A 20,339-nucleotide genomic window follows, 5' to 3' on the forward strand; every position below is an offset into this window, starting at 1 on the left:
AATAAATAAGTTTTTATTTCATTTTTTTAACTTTAAAGTAACACCAAGTAAATTAAAATTGAGTATTAAACAGCTTTTATGTTTGATTACTGTTTTTATTATCTTAATGCCAATTTTTTTTTTATTTTAAAGTTATCTTTTTATTGACAATTATACATTAAAAGGATAATAATAATTAAATTAACAGAGTCAATTAAAAGTAAATATGCATCCTAAGCAATAGCTTAGGGCTTAGGGGTGAGATATAAGGTAGGATTAAGTAAAAACGACTAATATGATATAAACAATACAAACGAGTTAAGGGGTAAGATATATCGTTTTAGGGTTACATATCTTGTTAAAAGGATGACACGTGTTTTTAAATCAAAACTATATATCACTAGAAAAATATCATCCGTGTGATGAGAGTTTGATCTCAGTAACTTTATAAAAGATAATTTTTCTCTCTCCTTTCTAGTACCCTGAATCAAAAATAAAATAAAACAACTAGCAACGTCTTCGTCGGATTTCTTCCCATTCATGTGTACCAATTTTTAATTCTCAGTAATCTCTAATTATGATCAAAAACTCAGATTTTTCATTAATCCCTCAATTCTAATGCATCTTAATTTTTATAATACTTACTAATTATTAATCCAATCGTGAAATATAAAAGTAAAGTAATAAATATAGTTGCATAGAATTGAACAATCATAAATTACACGTCCTAAGTTTGAAATCAAAACACAACTACTAGCTAGTAATAGTTAGTTTTCCCTACGTGCATATAAATGAATTGTATGATGGTAGTGTCTAGGTTCTTCTTTACTACTCATTCTTCTTCGTTAAGCTAATGTTTTATTAGGCAATGTGGCACCAAATAGACCCACCTACCATTAATCAACCATCTCTTATCTTTAATGATAAAATTATAATCCAAAAAGGTTAGGAAAAAAGAAAAGTAAAAGCAACCAAAATTTATTTTTTTTAAAAAAAAAACCACTTTTTTATTTCTAAAGTGTGACATTGCATGATATGTGCCCATGTTCATATGTTCTTATGAACTCTTTTACTCCCTATAAATACCCTTCTCTTCCTACACAATTCTTCCCTTTTCCCTTCCTATTTTCTCTTCCTATAACATTTTCAAAATTTTGCTCAACTTCTCGCCTTATCTGTATGATTTTCTAGCCTATCTTTGAATAAAAAATAATTGTTCGAGTTTGTTATATTTTCGCCGTTTGTTTCATTAAAAATGATGTGCTTTGAAGAGCCGGTTCACTACAAAGCGACTTCTTTTGATGATCTCAACGACATTATTTCTTTTTTTCAAGATAATAATTTACAATCTGGTTCCAGTGATTCGATCCAACAAACTCAATTTGTGTCAAGTTCATGCTATTTTAACGAAGAAAATGAACGTAAAATTAGACGAATGTTATCAAACCGGCTATCTGCTAGAAGGTCCAGATTGCGCAAGAAAAAACATTTAGAAAACATGAGAGTAGAACTAAACCGGTTAAAAGTTTTGAACCGAAATTTGAAAAACCGGTTGAATTTATTCACATACCATCGCTATATTGTAAGCAAGGAAAATGAACGTCTTTGTTGTGAGTTGATATTGCTAAAGCAAAGACTTTCTCATCTCTATAATCACTCTTTGTTAAGTATTGACTTATCTAATAATAGTGGTCATCAATAATTCAAATTATTATCATTATGAAGTAAAATATAGTCCAATTTTTTTACTAATATATATTTTCATAAATTATAATTTCTTTTTTTTTAAGTTTATTTTCATCGGAATTAGGACTACATATATATCATTTTTATTACTCTATGTACATTTTTATTTTATCAATACCCAATTTATGAATATTAATATATAATGTAAAAATTAAGGCTTGTTTATTACTTATTCGAGCAAAAAAGTATCTTATATTAAGATGTAATTAAAAATAAATGAATTCAAATACATTTTTATTCCATTTTAGGCTTATTTGTAAAATAATCAAATACACATATTTTTTTAATGTGTATTCCAATGTATGTATTTCTATAATTAGAATAGTCTTTTACATTTACATGTATTAAAACATTAATAAAAGTGGGTTTAAAATAGTAGTAGATTTTGCGGTTAATAGTTTCTTTTTCTTGCTTAATTGTTTATAAAGACATTAGACAATAACAATTGCTTTTATGGAAGAGTAATAATTTACCTACCTATTTAGATAGTTAATATCTTATTATTATAAATAAATATACAACTACAACAATCTACAATTAATAACTATTTAAATACAGCTAACAGCTATCCTTGCAATGTCCTTGCATTGAACACATTAATGTGTTTAAAATGATTAGTTATTTGGTAATTCTATTGTGATCGAGTAATTTACTTTTTGTGTTTACAATGCATATTTAATGCAATATAATGATCCACGAAGAAATGTGGATAGAGATGTTAAAAGAACTTATCCAGTTACAAATTATAATTAAGCTCAATATAGTCAAAATTTGTACACAAATATAAATATATTTAATCAAATAAAATAGATGGGTAACAATTTATGAGTGTATTATAATACTCATGAATAAATATGAACATTAAAAAAAAACATGAAAACATGCATGTCCAATTTTGAAAATTGATTTGATGGGGACTACATTATAAAAATTGATTTTATTTAAATATTTTTTTTTTTCTTTTAGTGGTTGGGATATAGATTTGATGGGGACTACAAATCAAAGACCAATACCATTGATTTAGACATTGAAAATTGACATTTGACACTTTTGTAGTTAAAGACTAGCTAGACCATAAGACCATGTTCATGAATCATGGATGATGGTGGACATTAAAGAGTAAAAGAGTCATGAAATTAATCAAGCTAAAGTAAGGGAAAAGGATTAAACAAAAAGCCACATTCTATGAAGGATTTCAAGCTAAAGTCCTCTTATCCTTTTTTAACATCCAAGATACACATGCATGCATGGAGGGAATATTGATCATCATACTTGTATTTACTTTTTAAATTAAAATTATTAGTTGCTTTGGCGAAAATTAAGTGAAAATATCATATGAATATGAATATTTGATCTTTAAATTTGAGTTTAAAATATAAGAGGAAAAGGTTTTAACTCTCGATTTTCTTTACCACTTAACAATTTGACCTCATCAGAGTCCGTGAAATTATCCATGGAGGTTATAAACTAGCCCTACGAACCGATTTAAGTAGTAGAGTTTTGTAAATGAGTTTTATGAAAAGAAGATATACCTTATTGATATGAGAATGCTACGATTCTAAATTTCTAAAACTATGATTTTTATGGCATAAAACGATTTGCACTTTGTTTTAGACTGAAAAATAAAAAACTGGGATCAGATGGGAAGCTATAAACGTTTTTGAAAATAAAACCGTTTAGTTGTGGACTAGAGCAAATATTAAAACTACAATTTTATGCAATTTGGCTTATGATTTAGAACAAACATTGTTAAAGCGTAGAAATATTTAAAACAGACTCATATTTAGCCGACCATAGATAGAACAGAACCCGATTTAACTCGACTTCAAAATGAAGTTCAATCAATGTAAAAAATCAATGTCGACGCAATATTCAATTCTGAACCCAAAATCATAACAAAAGTGACCCAATGACCCGAATGAACACCCAATCAATATCATTACCAAGCAAGGGCATACATGTAATTTGGTAAATTTGAAAACCCTCCATTACAATTCAAAAAAACTTGCATTCCATTGCACTTAGAGAGATCCAACACCAAATATGGAGAAGATCTGTGTAGCAGTAAGAGTTAGACCTCCAGTTTCCGATGATGTTTCATTCAATGGAACCTTCTGGAATGTTGACGACAATCGTATCTCTCTTCACAAGTCTACCGGCACTCCCCTTTCTGGCGTCTCCTTCACCTTTGGTTTCTACACTTTTCTTCTTTTCCTCTTTTTTTATCTTTTACTCATTTGCTGGATTGTTCTTGATTTTCGTTTCTTTATTTTGCAGATCATGTGTTTGATCAATCTTGCCCTAATTCTAGGGTTTATGACCTTCTTACTAAGGACATTATTTATGCTGCTGTTGAAGGATTTAACGGTTTTGTTTTTTGAATCCTCTTTTTCTTGATTATGTTTTGATTTGGGTTTTTGTTTTGCTGCATTTTTGAAAATGTATATGAAGAGTAGAAATAAAATGAATTGGAATCAAAACATTAAATTAGCAAGAATTCGAAACACAATTTGCTAATTGAGTTTGAATTTAAAGCAACCAAATATGTTGACAATACAAAATATTATTATTATTAGATAAATATTTTTCAGAACAAATATTCTTCATTTTTTGGATACAAACTATATTATCTTGTGTTGTATGCATTGTAAGTTGTATATCTTTGGTGATTTTAGGAACGGTGTTTGCTTATGGGCAAACCAGTAGTGGAAAGACATTTACTATGAATGGTTCGGAAAAAGATCTGGGTATTATTCACCGGGCTGTCAAAGATGTTTTTGACATGATACAAAAGGTGGATTTTCATTTTTTATGGTCTTTTGATTTGAATATTTGATTAATTTCTGCTACAAAAGAAGTGCATATTTAATTAGGTATTGAGGTTCAAAATGAATAATTTTATTTTGTTTTCAGACTAACGATAGGGAATTTCTGATTCGAGTTTCGTACATGGAAATTTATAATGAAGAAATTAATGATCTTTTAATGGTAACCAACCAGAAGCTGCCCATCCATGAGAGTTTGGAGGTAAACTTAGTGACTTGAGTAGTTTGTTTATTTGTTCAGAGAGGCAAAGTTAACACAAATGGATGTTTTCTTGTAGCGTGGTGTTTTTGTTGCTGGCCTAAGAGAGGAAATTGTGAGCAATGCTGAACATGTACATAAGCTTCTTGAAGCTGGAGAAGGTTGATTTGTCTCTAATCTGTTGCAAATTGCCCTAGAATAGCATGTTAGAATTTTGAAGAAAATCTCATATCTGCTTTTGAATTTAATGGAATAGTCAATAGACACTTTGGTGAAACAAATATGAATGTAAGAAGTAGCAGATCGCACACAATCTTTAGAATGGTATTTCCTCAATGCTGTTGTCTATAATTTGTATTTTGTTTCAAATTTAAACATGAAGATGCACAATAATTGTATGGTTCTATACTTCTGTTAACAGGTCATAGAGAGCAAGATTAAGGAGATGGATGGTTCTTGTTCAGATGCTATTCGTGTTTCTGTTTTGGTTTGTACTTCCATTCTTAAATTTTGTTTTGATTTACAAGGGTAAGGCTGCATAGACCATAAATTGGACCCCCTATCACCCCAAGGGAGCCACTTCAGTGGCATTTCAACTTTCAGCAATTTAACGTCTTTTAGATGAGTTGCGTAGTTTACCATTTACGCTGCATATTGACGTGTTAATTTCCGTCTGTTTGTGCAATAAAAATCTAGAATTTGGTTGATTTGGCTGGATCTGAGAGAATTGCTAAGACCGGAGCAGATGGAGTTAGATTAAAGGAAGGAAAACACATCAACAAGAGCTTGATGGTTCTTGGTAATGTGATCAACAAACTCAGTGAAGGAGCAAAGCAAAGGTTTTCAACTTAATGTCATTCATATGTTTTTGTTTTTTATTTTTAAAATTTAACCATTCACCTAGATCTGTGGCTCTGCAGGGGACATATTCCATATCGTGACAGTAAGCTGACTCGAATACTCCAATCTTCACTTGGTGGCAATGCTAAAACTTCAATTATCTGTACACTATCACCTGAGGAGGTATGCTTACTTTTGATTGACCAATTTGCATGATAGAACTAAAATGTTTATTTAGGTTTTTGTCTGACGCCTCATTAAAATGGCTAGGTTCATGTGGAAGAAACCAGAGGAACTCTTCAGTTTGCCAACAGAGCCAAACGTGTTACAAATTGTGCTCAAGTGAATGAGGTTTGTTGTGCCCTTGTTTCATTTTCTTATTCCTCAATGAAACAGTTGATACTATTTATGAGGAGAACTGAAAGCTTGTTAGGATAACAATTGAGCAAGGAGAAGGGGGGGGGGGGGGGGGCTAGGGAAGAGTTATGAGTTTGTTGGAGTTATTAGTTTCTACATAACCCGACGGATTTTATCCCTTCAATTTCCTTCTGTCTCCATTTGCTATTTTAATGAAGACAACCCCATCCCTCCATCTCCTCTCACCTTAAGCAAGCTGTTAGTATATGAATTTTCCATTGGTATTTTAGCCATGTACTATTGACTTTGTTATGGAAAACCTCAACTATAGAGTCTAGCAGTCTAATGTACATAAGCATTTCTCTTGTTCCTTTGCTAGATGCCTGGATATATTGCAAATCTTATAATAATAATCTCTAGATTGAGCCTTAGATACTAACCGTAAGCGTGAAAATATTAAAAGGATATAACTTTTAACTCTTTTTGTTAAAGGGTCTTTCGATTTCGCAAGATTAAGATAAACACTATTCTCAGGTTGTGTTTTGGTTACTTAAACGATGAAAGTCACTCAAGGATTGTCAAATTCAATGTCAAATATCATCTTTATAAATACTTTTATAAGTTCGCTAAATTGCCTACATTACAAACTGGAACACTAAAGGCATATAAATTATAAACACCCTAAAAATAAGTCCCAACATAATTTATTACATCAGTCAAAGCTCAATTGCCCCTAGAACAAACATAGATATACGATAAACTTAGAAAATAATGATAAGGAAATCGTATCACCTATCAGCCAGTTATGCATAGCATATCTTACTGTTCTTATAGTTTTTCTTTTATGCCTGAGTTTTTCTTATTTTTAATTGTTTTGTTCTCTTGGAAACATGTTACTGGGATGAAAACTCAGGATTTGTTATTTACCACCGTCTAATGTATTAATGATGCACTTCTGGTTCATATTTTGTTAGATCTTAAGTGACGCGGCCTTGCTGAAACAACAAAAGCTAGAGATAGAGGAATTACGTCAAAAACTTCAGGTTAAGTTTGTTGATCTTTACATATGTGGCTTTGATGAATATACTCAAGTTCTCAATAAAAATATCTTGTTTTTAGGGATCTCGGGCCGAAAATTTAGAGCAGGAAATCTTGAAATTGCGGAATGACTTGTTTAAGGTGCGGAACCTCTTATTTAGTATGTATATGTTTGGGTCCTAGTCAAGCAGTTTAATCATGGCACGTTGTTTATATGATGAATGTGTTTCACACTTCTAGTATGAACTAGAACATGAAAAGCTTGCCACGGAACTTGAAGAGGAGAGGAAGTTGCATAGACGAAGAGATATCCACATCAAAGAGCAGCAGCTTAAAATTGATAACCTCAGTAATATGGTGTCTTTTTCAGACAGTGATCAAAAAAGCCATACACAGGTGTGCGTAGGGACATCAGAGTTTGATTTCCATCTTTTTGTAAGTGGTCCATAACAGTTATGTCTATGCTATTATCCTTTTGAACTTTTCTTCTGATTGTAGGAACTAGGTTTCTCTGGGCAAGGAATGGGGGTGAGGAGCTGTAACAACCAGCGTACATGGCAGGAAGAACCTTTTAGCACTCCTAGCTTAAAAACAGCTCCCAATTCGTTTGTTGCTAGACGATCAAACTATGCAAAACTATCCGATTCTGATTCTAGCCCCTTGCCTGATGCGTTCAACAACGTGGTTGATGAAGATGCTTGGATGAAGTTGAATAAAGGATATGTAGCTGATCTTGATTCAATCCAAATGACTCCTGCGCTTAATGTTCGATGCTTGTCATCTGATGGTTTTAGTCCAGTAAGACTCATTCTTGAAGCTTTATATGCTACATTTGGATGTTCTGACTATCCCTGATTTCATTCACCTGATCCAGCATTTTTAGCATTAATTTGAGAAGTATGAAATCGTTTATTCAAAAGTTCCAACAGACCACTGATTAACTTGCTGTAATGTTTCTGTCTTTCTGATTGCAATAATCATCATAATTTATGGCCATTAATATTAATCTACTAGCCTCTAGGGGATGTAAGTCGAGTTAGGGTCCATAAATCGTAGATTTTGGGATTACATGCAAAAAAATGCTTTATGAGAAATCTGTAACAAGGTCAAGAGTACTGTTTTAGTGCGTGGAGCTTCTGTGGTCAATTGTCTCTTGCCTTCATTTTTCCAGGCATTCTCTAAAAGTAATTATGAGCTGAAGATTCAGAACCTCAAGACACAAATGGACATCACAATTAAAGAGAAAGACGAGTTAGAGGTTGCTTTTTTTAATCCTTCCTGTGCTTTGTTTTATGTCTGAGAAACTATGTTGATTGATGGTATGAAGGCTATCTTTGGAGTCTTGCATTGTTGACTGTTGAGCCACATAATTTTTTATTTAATGCATTGAAATTCTATTGGTAGTCTGCATGCAAAATCAAATTTATAACTCTAAAAATAAATGTAAGCTATGTGATGGTAATTGAAACCATTATTGTTAAATATTTCATAGACATATATACCCTTGTCTTATATACGATAATTATTGCGCATACTGACTAGTGACGTCATGTACTTGTTATCTGCACTTACAAAATGCTGACAGTGATTTTAAATAGTTCTAGTATTTAGACTTTCAGATGGTTTAAAATGTGCAGTCAGACAGAATGTAAAGATTTTTTATTAGTAAGATGAAGACTGAGGGAGGATGTAAATTGTGAATTCTATCTATCCAGTTACGTTAATTATCTTATAACTTCAAGAAATTTAACTTGGTGGTGTCTGAAAATAATGAGAAACTGACTTCTCCAGTGCAATGGTCTACCCTAAGGAGGTCAGTTTATACTTTATACCCCTAAGAATAACCTGTTAGTAAAATGGGTGGGGGTTAAAATTGCATGTTCTTACTTTTGAGAGGTTGATGTAGACTTTTTTTTGTAACATTTGAGAGTTGATATAATATGATTTCTGCATGGCCTGAAGTTGGTTCCTTAAACTTAAGAACGAGTAGATTTAGCACTGGCTTGAGAAAAATATAGTTTTTTTTCTTGTATTTATATCAAAAAATTGAGAAGTAAAGTGACTTGCATTTTTATGATATCTTCACCTTAATTTCAAAGTTGTTCAGTACCTTTGCTTAGTGTAGTTCAATTTCATCTAATATATTGTAAGGGTAAATTCTGGTAAGAGTTGTTTGGCTCGTGCTATTTCAAGTGAAAAATCAACTAAAGTGCCCATTTATGTTACTTTTTGGAAGATGTATTTATCTGGTGTAGTATTTTATTTTCATGATTTGATTGATGCAATTGTTGAGCTGATTTTAGATTCCTTGTATTGATTTTTAATATTTAAAATCTTAAGTGTTCGTAACTAATTTGATTTGAATTTTAAATGGTAGTTTGGACTTTGGAGGAGCTTGTGAGAGTGCTCAGTTGAACATTGGGGGCTGCTGTTCAATACCATCACTTCTACTATACATTAGATTTCTTACCCTTTTTTTTCCCTTCTTTTGCTCCTATGTCCTATCTCTCTTTGAGCAGCATCTTCAAGTTGAAACTGATATCCATTCCTCAATCTGGATTAACTTCTTAGTATTTGAACTATCTTTTTATTGTGATGTATTTTTGCTCTTTTTGGCTTGTAAGATTTTAATCTCTTTTTACTTTATCCCCTCTCCTCCTGGATTTGCAGAAAAGTAACCGAGAGTTGGTCTTGTTGAATAATAAATTAACCAAAGAGATCACAGAACTTAAGGAAGAGGCCAAACTGACTCGAGAAATTCCCCAAATGTTATGTCAATCAGTAACAACTTGCAAGGACATATATCAAGATGTCTTATCTGTTATGCAGGTAAACTGAGACAAGATGCCTTACATTTTACGCCTTTTATACAAGTGAATTGACTCCATTTGGCTTATCTCATATCATTATAACTTTCGTGCTTATGCAGAGTTCTGTTGAGGATGAAAAATCTTTTGCGAAAAACTTGTTGACCAGCATGGTTGAGATTGGCGAAAATCTTTTCTCAACTTTGGAAACCCATTGCAGAACAGCTGTAGATGGTCGTAGAGCTTTCAGTCAGGATACCTCTTTAGTGCAACAGCAGTGCAAAATTCTTTGTGACCGATTGAACAATACAGTTGCATTGTTGGCATCATCAGATGCACAAACTACAATGGAGAAAGGATTGAAAACTACTTTGAGTGGCTCTGATTATAAGGTAGGATATAGATTAATATTGTCTAGATATTACTCAGTTTTTTGGCTGATCTTCACCTTGACACTATGCTATGCCATATTTCTGTCCAGAATTTATATCTAGTGTCGATTTTACTTTTTGCATGTTCATTCTCTCAACTAATTCTGTCTCATTCTTTCTTTTCTGTAAAATACACTGCCTTTTTCTTACTTTAAAACAGTAAGAAGAAAGCTACTTCAAGAGTAATGAATAACACCATTTCCTCGCAAAACTAATAATGAACATCTGTGCGACTATGCCTGTCCAAATCAATTGGTGAGACCAAATGATGATGTTCGGTAGATTGGTGGTTGGAAAGATAGCGCTTTTTAGGATTTGATTTTAACCTGGAGTCGTAGTTCTTCCTTTGGGGCTAATGCTATATGGAGAAAGTAGATTAGCACTTTTAGTTATAGCTGCTCTTTCCTTTTCTGACTTTCATGTGGATTGTTACAAAAATCATGGTTTCTTAATGTAATAACTACTAGGCAGAAGTCTGAATCGGTTTCATTTCGTTTTCTTTGATTAAGGGCATCGACTTTAGGGAAGATCCTGCTTGTTGGAAGGAGAATTTGAGCAGTGAACTCAGCACATTCAAAGACAAATACATAAAACATGAGAAGGCTGCTGAGAATAACCAGGCATTGGAAGAGTTGAACTCTAGGTACCTTGACTTGGAACGAGCGTTCCATGTTCTCGAGCAAGAAAGAGATTCCTTGCTTGACAATATAACCAAATCAGGTGAAAAGCTGACATTAGTTTCAGAAGAAAGACAAATGTTATTGGAGAGGTACAAGTCTGAGATACAGAAAAGGAAAGAGCTTGAGCTAGAGATCAAACAGTTCAGCACGGAATTTGCCTGTCGACAAAGGTCTTTAGCATCCTTTCATAGTGATTTCAAATCTAGAATTAAGGATCTCAAAACCCAAAATCCTGTAGTGGTGATCAATTCTCTTGGGTTTTAGAATTGTCAACAGCTTCTCGACAGTTCGATGCAAATGTGCAGCGATTCTGCACTAATTTATCATGATTTTGCTTTGAGGTAGAATTGGATTCATCAGATTTGTAAATTACTAAACGGATGTGTCTTTGGTCCTGGGAGAGTGTATTCTTTGGATGGCCGATGCTCATCGGACATTTGAGCTATGAATTTAAATGATGTATCTGTAAGGTCTGGTATGTTGGGCTCTGACTCTGTCTGTGGTTTTGGAGAGTTGAAGTATGGAGTCTTAACTCTTCAGGAAACTTGGGCATGTTTTCGGGGAGTTGAATATTTGCTAGGCGCGGTCTTACTCTTGTACAAGCGAAGGTGGTTTGCATTGACCTCTAATATCAAATATTATTTACAAATTAATTAGTCTAAATTTTACTCTATTTAATACTTCATTTCAATTTACTTGCAACGTTGTTTTTTCACGTAATTCAATATATTAATTTTAATCTTTATTATCTCTAATTATATATAATAAAAAATGATAAAAATTTGATTTTAATAATCTTTACAATGAGACGAATCAAACAAGATGTTATTTGATTGTGTTTTAACTTATAGATTAAAAATTATTTACAAATTAAAAGTGATTAATGAATAGTGCTATTTTGCCTAATGTTGCATCTAATATGAGACGAATGAAGTACTATATGACAACTATAAAATTCAATTTTACTCTCTTCGTCTCATTGAATTTGCAGCATTTTCTATTTTGGTCTGTCCTACTTAATTAGCATTATTTATATTTTTGGATAATGGTTCACCACTTTCTTTTAATCTCATTCATGCATTTTAACTCTTTTAATTTCATTCACACAATTCATTTTATCATCATTTATGATCATTTAAAATTTACTCACTTTCTCTTTGATGCAATTCAAAGAGGACAAATAAATAGTTATCATCTTTATTCTACTACATTCATTCTCAATTTAGCTACTCTTGTAAAAATGAGTTATTTAACCCCTCTCTATATATATATATAATACATACCTTACAATGAGATTATCTCTTAAAGCAATTTGTGTTTACAATTTATTTTTATATGAACTTATAAATTCTAATTTTTTATGTCATTCTACAATCATGTTATCGGTTTTATTTTCCGCATACGTCTTGCAATCTCAAAGGGTGGTTTCTACTAAAAGCCATGGATGGACATTAAAGATTGTGAGGCCAAAGAATTAATGGATTATCTGTCAAAGGTACCATTACCGAGTATACTGGTCCTATTAGGTTTCATGCAATTAATTATATTTATATTATATGGGAACCATTTCTTGAGTCCTTAACAACTTCTAATGTCTCTAAGATACTCATATGAAAAAGTCTACGTAAATAACGGTTATTTGTGAAGGTAACAAATCATTCTTATGTGGTAAGATTTAATAGGATAAAAATTTTATTATTTTAAGTTATTTTTTTTGATTTTATTATTTTATTAAAATTCTTTTAGTCTTGTTGTGGTGATTTACAAATCACAATTATTGATTAGTAATTTTTGTAATTTTATCATTCAAGCTACTTAACTAGTTAATAGCGGATCATGAATGATTTTTATAGAAAGCGATCAGATCCGCATAAAAATGAGTCAGGGTGAAAACGGATTGGACCCTCTCGTCTTGCTTTAACCTGGTTTGACCCATTTATTATTTTGTCCTTTGAATTAGGAGGTATGCCATAAATCATTGGAATGATTCTCAATTTTGTTGATTTTATTGGTAAGCTATTGATTATAGACTTTAGCTAATACTTTCACTAATTAGCATCATCTGATTAAAAAATATAAGATTTTTTTAAGTAAATATTCTATTTCAGAATGAGAAAGGGAGTATAACAAGACTTTGGCCCCTCATCATGTGAAATTCTATTCTAATAGTTCATCACTAATAGCTGGTTACTAATTAAAATTACTGATTTGACCATTTATTTTTTGAACCTTGGTTTAATTCAATAACTATCTACAAATTAAATGTCAACACCTGTAAAATTCTCTGTTAGATAGAAGCATTTGACATAATTATATAATAATATGCTAAAAGTGCGTTACAGTGCCGTATAAAGCAGGGTTTTAAGACAACAAAACTCCAACCGCTCGCCATCCGGAAACCCATATCCTTCCTCTTTTGATTTTCTTGTAATATTTGCATGTACACAAGAATAAAGAAAAGGTAAAAACAACATATAAATTATAATTATATCCTTTATTTTAATTTTTAATTGAAGAGAGAAAAAAGTTAATAAGGTATAATGTAGAATAAAATAGGGGTAAAATAGATATTAATATGATTGTTTTATTATTAGAAATAGAAATATATCAAATAATATGAAATTGTCAAAAATAAAAAATATAGCAAGTATTATAGAACGGAGAAAATACTTACAAGTTAGAGTACAACTCACTTCTTTGTAAAAAATTGTTACAGTTTTAATTGTTTTGAATGGTGTGACTTGAGTTCACATTTAATGTGTGCATTCATGAGTGACTCTTTGGGATGAAATCCTATGAGTGTGTTAATGTGGGTGAACTAAGTTGGTAACTTAATATTTGTAATTGATGTTGGTTTTTAAAGTGTGAATTAATACTTGAAGTAATCATGGGGGTCATGGCTCATGATGAGTTTTAATGAAGAAGTGGAAAAGATGCTCTACTATGCTTAGTCGAGCAAGGCTGTCAGAATGCCTCCTGAAGGTCGCTCGACCAGGCCGCTCGATTGAGCGAGCTCCTGGGTGGGTCGATCGAGCGAGCTTTCTGTTTTGGTCGAGCGGTTCCACTGACACTCCTAGAATGCTATTTTTGACTTTTCAAGTCCTTGGAGCTGTTTCAATGTTGTTAATTCATGACTTTAATGTATTGAATGTTGCTTAGTGTGATCTCCTCTACAAATAGGGAGCTCATTTGTTCATCCAAATACATCAAACACAAACCCCAAAGCCTAAACACATAGTCTTTGTTATTCTCTTACTCAATTGTAATACTTCATTTGTAAGAGTGTTTTACTCCTTTGAAATAATACAAACAAGTAACTACACACCACGGAGAACGTAGCCATTATTGGGTGAATCTCTTTAAATCATTGTGTCATTTTACAATTTTATTTTTTGTCAAACATTTGTGAGTTCATTATAAACGTTATCATTCATCAAAGTACTTCATATCGTATCGATCCTAGTAACTATTTAATATATATTAAAAAACAATTAAAGGATTATTTAAATAGCGTAAATAATATTAAAAAAAATTTAAAGTATAAATGAGAATAAAAAAGTGGTAAAATATTTTCGTAAAGAAAAATATAGCTGAATAAAATTTGACAAAAAAAAGTGTGTTAATGTCTTTAAATTGTATATTGTATTCAATATTCCATAGTATCACATACAAACAACGAAAGGTGGAGAGTGGAGAGTGGAGACTGGAATAGGGATGGCAATGGGTCAGACTCGGCTCGAATTATACATACACCGACTTTGCTCCGGATAATAGTCGGATAATTTTTTTCAATCCACCTCCACTCAGACTTGGATTATGCATACTCTAAGTTTTGCCCGACTCGGACCTCCAACGGAGTCGGATTATTATCAAACTTTATCGTTGTGATATTGTACTAATAATTTTAAAGCATACAAAGTTAACAAAATATATTTTTCAAATACAATTTAACAAAAAAAAAATGTACTTTGAATTCGAGTTTAACAAGAGAAATAGTCCTAATACTACAATTTAACAAAATTTTGTCCCATTTTGATTCAGTGTATTTTATTTCTCTTGACCTGATTTGTCGCATTTTGATCGATTAATCTAAATAAAAATACCAAGTAGTTTTTCAAAATCAAAAATTACAATTAGTATGAGAAAGAGCTTGAGTAAGTCACGTTTAGAGATTTAAAAGGAAACAAAATATTAGGGTAAAAGTCAAATTCAAAGTCGGATATCCTTTAGGGTCGGAGTATGGTTGGAGTGTCGAACTTTTAATAAGGTCCAACTCCGGTTCGTCTCTAACTCGGACTCGAATCCTAAAATCGGAGTTGGAGTCGAATAACTTTTTCCTCGGACTCGAATCAGATTATTTTCTTTCGATCGAGTCAAATCAGAATCGAATTCGAACTGAATTATCATCCCTAGAGCGGAGAGGTTGATAAAATTCTGATTATTTATGAATGGAAAGAGATGAAAGCAATTAACAGACCCCACCAAATTAAAGCATGGTTTAATTGATCCTTATAAGTCATATATCTTTCCCTATCAGAAAATTACATTCTCAGAGGGACCATTACCATGTTGTAGGTTTTTATTTATTTATTAAGTGTTAACTACTTGATTAAATACTCTAAATGAATATAAAACGAAACTAAGCTTAGAAAGAGTATATTTTTTATTATTATAAGGTATGATTAAATACTCTTTAAATGAATATAAAACGAAACTAAGCTTAGAAAGTATATATTTTTTATTATTATGAGGTAAGTAGGAGGAAATAAAGTTATTTGAAACCTAATTCCAAATAATTTAAATTTTTAGCTAAATTATTTGTATTACATGGTATAGGAAATTTAGGTCACGAATTTGTATCATATATTCATATTGACCCCTCATTTTAGGTGAAATTAGTTATTAGTAGCATCAAGTTATGAGTTAGTGAGAGTATGAAAATTGTTTTACATTCACACTTCGAACTTAATTCTATTTTTGGAAATGATTTATCTTCTTCAATTATCACTTATATGTTTAATTTATTTTTTTATCTTATCTATATATTTCTCTCATCATCCTATAATATTTATTTTCTCTAATTTTTACATGATTTTTTCACCAAATACATATAAGACAAATTTAATGGCAACAACGAGATTGTAAATATATATTAGATCAAAACCATTAACCGAAACTTTTTGTTCTCTACAAGTCATAGTGAGTCATAGTTAGTTCTTACCATCATCATTCAAAACAGTTTAAAACATGATATCAACATCATTGTGATAAAAAATTACAGATTTGAATTTGAACCACCCGTCAAATGTAAGTTGAAAATTTGGTTTTAGGTTTGAAGAAAATTCGTGTTGTATCCACACTTCTATCCAAAAGGCTCTTATGTGAGAGGATATTTTGAAGTATATTATAAGAGTAATATATATGAAACTTCAACCATCAACATAAACTTTTGAGTAAATTAATTCATTCAATTCATTAAAAAAAAAAAAAAAACTTTCAATAATCCAAACATTACATTCAAGATGCATTATTACTAAGCTCAACTCCCATATAAGACCTTGACACTATCTTCTCCTCAACATCTCTACTCTCCTTTTCTCTCTCTACCCTTTTTTCTCTCTGTACAGTCAATCTTCTCTTTGTCAAGTCTCTAACTGAAAGATATGTTTTGACAACCGTATTAAATGCACTCTTCTACTCCATATCATCACCTTCATAACTCCTTTTATTCTTTCTCAACCAGAAAATTCTTTATTACACTCTATTTTCTTACCTCATTTTCTTCTTTAATTTCAAACTAATTAATTAAAATATTCTTTTTTTTTCATGGCTACTTCACCTTCAACCCATCATGCTTCACCTTCTCCAAGGCGATTAGCCGAGCTTCTGAACGAACAACAAGAGCCCTTTGTGCTAGAAGTGTACCTTCTCGAACGAGGGAATAAATTGAGAAGAAGCTTAGAATTAGAGGGTAAATCTATTAGTTGTTCTACTAATACTAATATTAATAGGAATAATTCAAGTAAATTCTTGAAAAAATCATTTAGTTATCATTTTGGATCAAAACCCATATCAAAAAAATATAGTTCTTCACAATTTTCAAATCTTGCTAGGAATTTATTCAATAAATTTATTTCAAAAAAATGGAAGAAAAAAAAGAAAGATTCTTTTGAATCAACAATTGGGAGATGTTCATCAGTTAGTTGTAGTAGTAGAATATCTATTAGTACTTGGTCTGATAGTGAAATTGATGGAGAGATTAACAGCTTATCTTCTCCTGCTAAGAATGAAATTACTGCTTATGATCAGGTAATTATGGATTTTTACATTTAATTTGCACCAAATTTCTATTTATGGTTTTCTCGCTTACTTTGATGTCTTTTCTCTTTTAGTAATACACCTAGTTTTGTAATTTTATTTTGATCTCATTCATATATTTATTCGGTCAAGAAATTAAATCAGTTAAAAAATTATGTAAATGGTTGAAGCCCTAAAATTTGTTATGTACTCTAACATGATCCCTCATACGAGAGCCCTTATGCAGCACATACTCTCCTAATACCTTGCGTGAAATATTCCACTTAAAATTAAGGGATGGTTGAATTTAAAACCTTAACCTTTTTATCAGTTTGGCTCTGATATCATACCAAGAAACTAAGTTAACCAAAAATTTAATATATTACATACTCTAACATATTAATTCGACTAGTTTCTCTACCCTACAAGTAATTGTTTCACCAACTACGAATTAATATTTTATATGATAAGAATTTAATTTAATAATTTAGGGTAATGAGTTTGTATACTGAAAAATTCAGCTGGCAGTCAGTTTCAGATAGATTGATGAATCATAACCAATGGAGAATTGTTGAAGAAAATAAGCAATGTAGCCCTGTTTCTGTTCTTGAAGAGATTGATCTTCTTCAGGCTATTCCTGTTTATAATGGTTAGTAATCTTTCATTTTTCATCCTCAATAATTTATGTCATATCACTAAATTTTCATCTTGACACTATTCATTGATTAATCATTTTAATCTAGATTAAATAATAGTCATGTCCATCTTATTTGATTAATAACAATATAAATTATATTAATATTATTTTTAATAATTTTTATTTATTTATGGTTAGAGATACTCAGAGTTAAATTACCATATTAAATAGAGTGTAAAAATCAAATAAAAACTTAGTGTTAAATAAGAGAGTATAGCTGCCAAACTGTGATAATAGAGTATATAATATATATATATATATATATATATATATATATATATATATATATATATATAATGCTTTGAAAATTAACTCAAAATTTTAGTTAAAATTTCTTGGTATAGCATTGTGCTCAATGTTATGAAAATGAATTCTCATTCAAAATCTAAATAACAAGACACGTAGAGTATATTCCCTAATCCCTATGTTCTAATGAGAAAACACTATATAATAAAAAAATATAGAAAAATTTGTAAATAATACTCTTAACTATTGTTCAATTGACTCAAAATACCCTCAATTATTATTTAACTTTATATACCCTCAAGTATTGGGATACTTAGCCTTGAACATTGAGCATATCATTTTTAACATGCTGTTTTGGGTATTTTGAGTCAATGAGCAATAGTTGGAAATATAAAAGGTTAAGTATTCCAATACTTAAGTTTATAAAGGGTTAAATAATAGTTGGGGTATTTTAAGTCAATAAGAAATAATTAAGAGTATTATTTACAAATTTTCCAAAAATATAAAAGTTTTTTTAGTTATGCGGTGCAAATTTCAAATCACAAGAATAGTATATTAGAGGACACAATAAATTTTATAGTCTAGACTGTTAATTGAATTGGTTTTTTAACGTAAAGTAGCATATTCAAAGAAACTCATAAATAATGTTATCGATCTTTTATCTCAAAGAAACTGATAAATAACGTTTATCGTTCTTCCATCTCGTATGTTCGAATTAAGGCTTTGATATTGCTATCGTTGCAGTGAGACAAACTCGAGAAGAAATTACATCACAATCAAGAATCAGATTTCAGAAAAAAGTATCAGAAGATGCAATTTTATCAGCTTCTTTATGGGAACAATTAATTCAATTAAAAAAAGAAAAATCCAAGCAGAAACAGAAACACAGGAGAAAACCATTTCCAGATTATATGAACACAAAACGAGCCTTACACCAAAGTAGACAGTTATTATTCGACTGTGTAAGAGAAACAATCGAAAATCAAAAACGCAACAGAAATAACAACAACGACAACAACAAAAACGACAACAGTAAAGGTTTGATGATGGGACCTGAAGAAATTGGGAAAATCATATGTAGAAATTTGAAAATATGGGGTAAACTTTCATTTGATGAAACAAATATTGATCAAGTGATGAGAATGGAGTTATTGGAAGTTTGTGGAGATGAATGGGGATGTTTTGATATATGTAACAAAGAGATTGTTAGGGAGATTGGGAATGGTATAGTTGATGAGATTATTGAAGAGATCATCATAGATTTGATTCATTAGCATTATAAATGTTGGGCCACTGGCCATGAATGATCTGCATAGACTCTATTAATATGATATTCCTCACCTTAGACTGATTCCGTACGAAATTGTTTTTGGACATATTTGTAAAAGGCTGCATATGAATTTGGAGTTGAATCACTTATATAACACTTTCTTATTTTTACGATGTGAGATTTGGGATGTACATTCAAGTTCAACTACAGTATAAAGATCAAGAATTTTGTTAATGATCAATTGTTTTCTTGTCCGTCTCATAAAAATTGCTACACTAAACATATTTTTGATTGGTAAGTTATGTTTAAATATAGGTGGATCCAACTGGCTCCTGTGGCCGCAAGTGAGGACACAAACATTAAAAAAAAAAGTTTAGAAGGATGGGCTAAGACCAACAATGCACATATGTAGTGTTCGCATTGAACCAACTATGCTACCAAAATTCTTTTAACATACGTATATTAATAATTAATATTCTCTACTAAAGGTTGAACATATATATAGAACTAAAGAAGCGCATGTAATGAATAACAAATTTGATATAAAACCACCCATTGGTAACTTTTATTGAGAATAATGCATTTTGTAGTATTTCAAATGATAATATTACTCGTGGATTATAAGATATGAAAATTTGTTTGAATAGATTATATAATGTTATTTTATAAGGGTTGAATTGAAAACATTATATATATATATATATATATATATATATATATATATATATATATATATATATATATGTTATGAATGGTGTGACTTGAGTGCACATTTGGTGTGTGCATTCATGTGGTGACTCTTGGAACGGAATCCCATAAGTATGTCATGAATAGGTGTATTAAGATGAGTCTTGATGATTGTGGTTTATGATGATGATTAAAGTATGAATTAATGAGTTAATCATGGGAGTTATGGGACCTAAATGA

General features: G+C 30.9%; 3 protein-coding genes across 4 annotated transcripts; all 3 read left to right on the forward strand.

The window, feature by feature from the left end:
* The first annotated feature begins 1,130 nt into the window (after positions 1–1,130).
* Positions 1,131–1,683, forward strand: LOC130811085 (basic leucine zipper 4). Its single transcript, XM_057677252.1, has one exon. It carries the CDS (start codon positions 1,235–1,237, stop codon positions 1,679–1,681), a length of 447 nt encoding a protein of 148 aa, XP_057533235.1. The 5' UTR covers positions 1,131–1,234; the 3' UTR covers positions 1,682–1,683.
* A 1,992-nt stretch (positions 1,684–3,675) lies between these two features.
* LOC130811056 (kinesin-like protein KIN-7N) lies at positions 3,676–11,575 on the forward strand. The gene is made up of 18 exons (XM_057677213.1): positions 3,676–3,916; positions 4,003–4,092; positions 4,401–4,519; positions 4,639–4,752; positions 4,829–4,910; positions 5,006–5,073; positions 5,171–5,236; positions 5,446–5,588; positions 5,670–5,772; positions 5,860–5,940; positions 6,921–6,989; positions 7,066–7,125; positions 7,225–7,380; positions 7,483–7,782; positions 8,156–8,242; positions 9,655–9,813; positions 9,914–10,183; positions 10,732–11,575. The coding sequence occupies exons 1-18, from the start codon at positions 3,769–3,771 to the stop codon at positions 11,164–11,166; spliced, it is 2,550 nt and encodes an 849-aa protein (XP_057533196.1). The 5' UTR covers positions 3,676–3,768; the 3' UTR covers positions 11,167–11,575.
* Positions 11,576–16,464: 4,889 nt separating this feature from the next.
* LOC130811127 (uncharacterized) lies at positions 16,465–20,028 on the forward strand. 2 transcript variants are annotated; one of them, XM_057677306.1, is made up of 3 exons: positions 16,465–17,211; positions 17,728–17,848; positions 18,887–20,024. In XM_057677306.1, the coding sequence occupies exons 1-3, from the start codon at positions 16,729–16,731 to the stop codon at positions 19,414–19,416; spliced, it is 1,134 nt and encodes a 377-aa protein (XP_057533289.1). In that variant the 5' UTR covers positions 16,465–16,728; the 3' UTR covers positions 19,417–20,024. The 2 variants fall into 2 exon arrangements, with proteins under 2 accessions (XP_057533289.1, XP_057533290.1); XM_057677307.1 differs by having other exon boundaries at positions 17,011–17,211; positions 17,721–17,848; positions 18,887–20,028.
* Positions 20,029–20,339: the final 311 nt, after the last annotated feature.

This window comes from Amaranthus tricolor, chromosome 4 (genome assembly GCF_026212465.1).
Source record: "Amaranthus tricolor cultivar Red isolate AtriRed21 chromosome 4, ASM2621246v1, whole genome shotgun sequence".
Taxonomy (NCBI): Eukaryota; Viridiplantae; Streptophyta; class Magnoliopsida; order Caryophyllales; family Amaranthaceae; genus Amaranthus; species Amaranthus tricolor.

What these genes read in the sequence shown, in the direction of transcription:
- LOC130811085 (XM_057677252.1), top strand. Translation starts at nt 1,235, where the DNA reads ATGATGTGCTTTGAAGAGCCGGTTCACTACAAAGCGACTTCTTTTGAT.
- LOC130811056 (XM_057677213.1), top strand. Translation starts at nt 3,769, where the DNA reads ATGGAGAAGATCTGTGTAGCAGTAAGAGTTAGACCTCCAGTTTCCGAT. An exon ending in GTACACTATCACCTGAGGAG is followed by an intron (nt 5,773 to 5,859) that starts GTATGCTTACTT and finishes TAAAATGGCTAG; the next exon opens with GTTCATGTGGAAGAAACCAG. An exon ending in TGCGGAATGACTTGTTTAAG is followed by an intron (nt 7,126 to 7,224) that starts GTGCGGAACCTC and finishes TCACACTTCTAG; the next exon opens with TATGAACTAGAACATGAAAA.
- LOC130811127 (XM_057677306.1), top strand. Translation starts at nt 16,729, where the DNA reads ATGGCTACTTCACCTTCAACCCATCATGCTTCACCTTCTCCAAGGCGA. An exon ending in AAATTACTGCTTATGATCAG is followed by an intron (nt 17,212 to 17,727) that starts GTAATTATGGAT and finishes TTCAGCTGGCAG; the next exon opens with TCAGTTTCAGATAGATTGAT. An exon ending in GGCTATTCCTGTTTATAATG is followed by an intron (nt 17,849 to 18,886) that starts GTTAGTAATCTT and finishes CTATCGTTGCAG; the next exon opens with TGAGACAAACTCGAGAAGAA.